The sequence below is a fragment of the Microcebus murinus genome, chromosome 27, assembly GCF_040939455.1.
Source record: "Microcebus murinus isolate Inina chromosome 27, M.murinus_Inina_mat1.0, whole genome shotgun sequence".
Taxonomy (NCBI): domain Eukaryota; kingdom Metazoa; phylum Chordata; class Mammalia; order Primates; family Cheirogaleidae; genus Microcebus; species Microcebus murinus.
This window is the reverse complement of record NC_134130.1, coordinates 4,364,579-4,370,707: the sequence shown is the minus strand read 5'-3', so window position 1 is coordinate 4,370,707 and position 6,129 is coordinate 4,364,579. Positions and strand designations below refer to the sequence as shown.

General features: G+C 57.5%; 1 protein-coding gene across 1 annotated transcript; it reads right to left on the bottom strand.

Moving 5' to 3' along the window:
• Positions 1-510: 510 nt before the first annotated feature.
• Positions 511-5,548, bottom strand: LOC105869652 (3-galactosyl-N-acetylglucosaminide 4-alpha-L-fucosyltransferase FUT3-like). The gene is made up of 2 exons (XM_012761641.3): positions 5,343-5,548; positions 511-2,160 (listed from the first exon to the last, which is right to left on the bottom strand). The coding sequence occupies exon 2, from the start codon at positions 2,146-2,148 to the stop codon at positions 922-924; it is 1,227 nt and encodes a 408-aa protein (XP_012617095.2). The 5' UTR covers positions 2,149-2,160; positions 5,343-5,548; the 3' UTR covers positions 511-921.
• Positions 5,549-6,129: the final 581 nt, after the last annotated feature.

Genomic DNA, 6,129 nt, shown 5'->3' with positions numbered 1-6,129 from the left:
GTCACACCGAGTCCACGCTGACAGACACACACACCCCCTCACCCCCCTGCTCAGGGGACCTGCCCTCCTCTGCCCTGCCCCGAACACCTCAGCCAACTCGGCCACCCCGCCTGGCCCTGTGCGCCGGGCACAGAAGGTCCCTTGTCCTGGCTCTGCCCCACGTTGACCCCTGGACAGCCTGGCCCCTCTCCACCCTGTCCCCCCACCTCGCGGAGCGCACCCCAGGGGACCGAGGCAGGAGGGGCCCCAGGGCTCCGAACACCTGCCTCGAGCCATAGAAAGGTCTAGAGCGGGGTTTTCTCACCTCCGCACATTTGTCGCCAAACCATCCTCCATGTGGGGGCTGCGCTGCGCACTGTCGGGAGTCTGGGGCATCCCTCGCCTCTACCCACAGGTGCCATCAAACCCTCCCCCGTGGGACAACCCAAAATGTCTCTGGACATTGCTGAGCGTCCCCTGGGGACCAGAACTGCCCTGTGGTGACAACCACTCTTCTAGAGTAAGGGGGACACAAGTTTTACTCAAACCATTCTTTTCTGGAAATTGGTCACAACATTGTCTGTCTGCACATGTCACAGGCTGTTACCAATAGCAGCAATGACCCCAGCAGGTGGGGCAGCCGGAACCATCACCAGGGGGCGGGACACCAGGGAGCCAGGTCCCCAGGGGCTGAGTGCCCTGGTGGGGAGGTCCCCAGCCAGGTGAGGCTCCCGGCAGGTAACCTCCCACAGGCCAAGGTGTCTGGTAGCGGGTGCCCAGCAGATGAAGTCCTCAAGGGCTGAGGTCTCCAGCAGCCAGGACCACAGCAGGTGAGCCCTAAGGCAGCTAGGTCCGCAAACAAGGGAAGCCCCAGACAGGTGAGGTCCCCGCAGCCTAGGACCCAGGTAGCTGCAGTCCCAGGTGGGTGTGGCCCCGGATAGGTCAGGCCCCCGTTGGCTGCAGCCCAACCCGGGAGGTCCCAGCCGGGGAGGTCCCAGGCCAGGAGGCCCCAGGCTCAGAGGCCCCTGAGGTGAACCAGGCGGCCAGGCCGGGCACCGTGTGGTACCGGGGCTCCTGCTGCAGCTGCCAGCAGGCCTTGCAGAAGGCCAGCGCCCAGCTGAAGGAGCGCGGCCGCAGCGCCTCGCGCCAGCGGAAGTAGGCGAGGTAGCGCGCCGGGTCCTTGTCCAGCGCCTGCAGGTAGCGGGCCAGGTCTCGGGGGCTCTGGAAGTCGTCCACGTGGATGAAGGCGTCGGGGGGCAGGAATTGCTCGTAGTTGGCCCGGCTGGGCCCCAGCACCACGGGCACGGCCCAGGCGTCCATGGCGTTCCGCCACAGCTTCTCCGTGATGTAGTCGCGGTGCCGGGAGTTCTCGAAGGCCAGGTAGAACTTGTAGCGGGCCAGCTGGCGCGCCATGCCGTCGCGGGGCAGCGGCCTGTGCTGCTTGCCGTACACGTCCACCTGCAGGTGCGCCCGCAGCGCCTCGTAGTAGCGCACCCTGGCCGAGTCGGGCCTCCAGCCGGACACCACCCAGGCCGCCAGCTCGGTCTTGGCCGAGAGGTTGACCATGGCGTGGGCGGGCTGGCCGGGCCAGGGCTCGAGCCAGCCGTAGGGCATGAAGATGTCGGAGTCGCTGCGGTAGGACATGGTCAGGTTGAAGTGCCCGTCCATGGCCTGCAGGTGCAGGGCTTTGAGTGGCGGCTCCATGTTGAACCAGACCCAGCGCTGCCCCGGTGGCCTCGGGGACCGCGGGAGCTGCGCCTTTGGGTTGAACATGACATCCCAGTGATGCACGATGACCCCGTGCGCGCGCGGGTACACGCTGCGGTCGGCGGTCAGGTGGCAGTCGGCCGCGCCGGGCAGCATCTCTGAGCAGCGGGACAGAGACACAGGGATGTGGAAAGGCCACGTCCACAGCAGGATGAGGAGGGCCGGGCGGGCAGGGGCCCCTGGCGTGGCCTGGCAGCGGGACCCAGTGGTGGACGTCGCCCCTGCTGGCCTCTCGGGGACAGATTCCAGTGCGACGAGCCCTGGCCCAGGGGCCCCGGTGCGACCGTCGTGGGACACACGCTGGTAGGAGAAGAAGCACACCGCCAACAGCAGCTGCAGCAGCAGCCCCGCCAGCCAGGGCCGCCACGGACACTGCCGCCCGGCCCGGCCCGGTGGGTCCATGGGTCAGAGTTGCTGGGGAGAGACGAGACCGGAGACAGGGTCACTGAGGAACACACTCTCCAAAGTTCACAGGCAAAAGTCCTCACAGGAAGTATTATTATTCCCATTTTACAGACGATAAGAGTGAGACCAAGTGACTCACAGTAAAGTACAGCAGAGCTGGAAATTTTAAGCAAAGGGCCCTGCTTGTCCTAAGAATGACCAGCGGGGAGCTGGTCTGGGGGCCCCGAGGCAGCCAGGGCGTGAGCACTGGGTCTAGGGGACCCGAGAAAGAGGGACCTTCAGGACAGGCTGGGATGCCAACGCTGGAGTAGGAGGAAGGAAACCTGGGCCACCTCTCTTGGGGCCTGACGTGAGGCTCAGAGCCTGGGGTGGATGGTTTTCAATCCTAAATTCGAATTTAAAAAATGAACATAAAAAAGTCTCCCCCCACCCCCACTAACCGCAGCTGTCTTGTTTTGCTAGGATTCCGTGTCACTCTAGCCGTTGAAGATACAGTGCCTAAACAGACATACGCTTTAGGGGGCAAATGCACACGGGGTTGACAAGACTTAGTGAGAAAGAAAAAATGAAAAGTAGCTCATTTATAATTTTTTGCAGTGATTATATATTGACATAGTGCTTTGCATGTATTGGGGGGAATAAAAACACCTTTAAAATTACATTTACCCGCATCCTTTATTTTATTTTATTTTTTTGAGATAGGGTCTCACTCTGTCATCCAGGCTATAGTGCAGTCATCATAGCTCACTGCAGCCTCGAACTTCTGGCTCAAGAGATCCTCCTGCTTCAGCCTCCCGGGCAGCTGGGACTACAGGCATGTGCTCCCATGCCCAGCTAATTTTTCTTAATTTTTGTAGACGGGGTCTCACTATGTTGCCCAGTCTGGTCTCAAACTCCTGGTCTCAGGCAATCCTTCTGCCTCAACCTCCCAAAGTGCTGGGATTACAGGCTTGAGCCACTGTGCCCCGCCAGTTTGATGGTTCCTTGAAAAGCTGAAGAGACACTCTCCACATCACCCAGTGACTCCCCTCCTAGGTATATACCTCAAAGAATTTAAAGTAGGGACTCCAACCGGTGGGAATGTCCACCTCACAGCAGCCTGACTCACAGTAGCCAAAATGGAGAAATGGCCCCATGTCCTTGGGTGGACAAGTTGATAAACCCAACGTGGCCCCCACACACTGGAATATCGCTCTGACACAGACACACGGGCTACACGACGGAGGGACCTTGAGGACGTCGTGCTCAGTGACAGAAGCCAGACACAGAAGGACACACAGTGTGTGACTCTGTTTGTGTGACGAGCAGGCAGATCCACAGAGACAGGAAGTAGAATAGAGTTTACCGGGGGCAGGAAGGGAAGAAATGATGGGATGTTTTTGCCTAATGGGTGCAGAGTTTCTGCTTGGGGTGATGAAAGTTCTAGAAATACATTAGAGTGATAATTGCAGAACTTTGTAAACAGACTTAATGCCACAGAATTGTGCATATGAAAATGCCTAGGCCTGGCGCCGCAGCTTACGCCTGTCTGTAATCCTAGCACTCTGGGAGGCCCAGGCGGGAGGATCGATCAAGGTCAGGAGTTCGAAACCAGCCTGAGAAAGAGCGAGACCCCGTCTCTACTAAAAATAGAAAGAAATTAATTGGCCAACTAAAAATATATAGAAAAAATTAGCCGGGCATGGTGGCGCATGCCTGTAGTCCCAGCTACTCGGGAGGCTGAGGCAGGAGGATCACTTGAGCCCAGGAGTTGGAGGTTGCTGTGAGCTAGGCTGATGAATGACACTGTAGCCAGGGCAACAGAGTGAGACTCTGTTTCAAAAAAAAAAATCATATTTATCAATGTAATGAATACTATGACATCCTGTGGACACTGGGTATATAGGGAGCCCCTTCTAGGAGACATTAAAGTGACCTTAAGGAGGGGAGATTGTGGGAACATCCGGGATGGAAGGTCAGGGCTAACCTCTCATCTAAGTTCAACACCAGATATATATATATTTTTTTTTTTGTAGAAAAGGACTGAAAAGTGCCACAAAGATCAGAAAACAGAAAACCAAAAAAACAGGCTGGGTGAAGTGGCTCACACCTGTACTCCCAGCACTTTGGGAGGCTGAGGCAGGAGGATCGCTTGAGCCCAAGGGTTCAAGACCAGCCTGGGCAACATAGTAAGATCCTGTCTCTACAGAAAATAAAAAAATAAGCCTGTATCGGTGGCTGCACCTGTAGTCCCAGCTACTCAGGAGGCTGAGGCAGGAGGATCGCTGGAGCCCAGGAGTTCAAGGCTGCAGTGAGCTGTGATGATGTCACTGCACTCCAGCCTGGGCGAAGCCCTGCTATCCTTTGTCCCACTGGGCAAGGCAGGGGCAGACAGCTTCCCAGGCCAGGAGGGGTGAGGAGATCCGGGCTGCTCACAGAGCCCAGAGGAGGAGGGGCTTATTATTATTATATATTTTTTTGAGACAGAGTCTCACTCTGTCACCTGGGCTAGAGTGCCGTGGCATCAGCCTCGCTCACAGCAACCCCAAACTCATGGGCTTAACCCTTTGCACTCGGATGTTGAGTGTGGATAATGTCGAGTAGATAATGAGAAAAAAGCAAGTGAGTGCAAAGGGTTAAGCGATCCTCCCACCTCGGCCTCCCAAGTAGCTGGGACTATAGGCATGAGCCACCATGCCCGGCTAATTTTTTCTATATATTTTTAGTTGTCCAGCTAATTTCTTTCCATGTTTTTAGTAGAGACAGGGTCTCGCTCTTGCTCAGGCTGGTCTCGACCTCCTGAGCTCAAAAGATCCTCCCACCCCGGCCTCCCAGAGTGCTGGGATTCCAGGCGTGAGCCACCGCGCCCGGCCGAGGAGGGGCTTCTAACCCAATGAGAGGGACCAGTGCCCAGTTCCTCCTGGTTTGGCCAATAAACGAGAACCTCCTGTACCCTCTGCCACCCTGGTTCACATGGCACCTAAGAGGAGCCCTGCCCGTGCCCAGGGTCTGCTGGCCAAGTTCCAGAACATTCCACAGACTTTGGACCCTCCAGCCTGGGTTCCATGCCAGGCCCAGCTGCAACCCGAACCTCGGCAGACGGGGTGGGGGGCAGAGGAGAGAAGGAATGGAGTTGAGAGGCCGAGAGGCTTTCCCAGGGGTACCCTGCCACATTTTGGGGTGCAGGGTAAGTGTGCCCCAAGAGGCCTTACCTGGGGAACCGGCGAGCCGGTGGCAGCAGACAGGTTGCCGGGAGTGGCAGCTGAGTAATTCAGAGCCAGCTTCCCTGGGCTGGGAGAATGCCACGCCCTGGACTAGGTGGACGAAGGAATAAGGAAATAGGCCTGGAACCGCCCTACCTGTCATCAGGTGCCGTGGCCTATTTTGTCCTGACCCTAGGCCACTGCCCAGAAGCAAATGACGAGGTCCCCTTAATGTCCGGTGTAAGACTAGAAAGGGCAGAAAAATTGGAGGCCAGGCCTGAGTCATGGCCCTGGCCCCGCCCCGCCCCCCCCCCCCCGCTGTGGCTGCAACGGTGCATGCCTTTGTGTAGACAGTTGACCCAAACCACCGTTTCTCAAGGTGGGTTCCTGGGGGAAAGGGAGACACCAGGGGTTCCTTGAGGTGGGACTCGGAAAGTGACCACAATTTTCAGCCTTCCCGTCCCAGCAGATCCCATGCTCTCAATCAGTCCCTCGACCAACACTTTTTGTGCACCTGCTGCAGAGCAGACCCAGGGAGGCTGCCAGGAGCCAGTGGGCCAGTGAGACAGTACCCAACCTTTGCAAGGGAGCAGTCAATTAAAATTCGAGGTACAGGACTTGTGGGGACAAGACTGTGACCTCGTCTGGGCTTTCTGGAGGTTGGGCTGTGTATAGGCTAACACGCTAGCAGGAGTTCTCCAAGTAAAAAGGGAAGGGAAGGGAAAAGCATTCCAGGTGGAAGGAACAGCCTGTGCAAAGGCCCTGAGGCATCAAAGGTCCAGGAACGTTGGAAGAA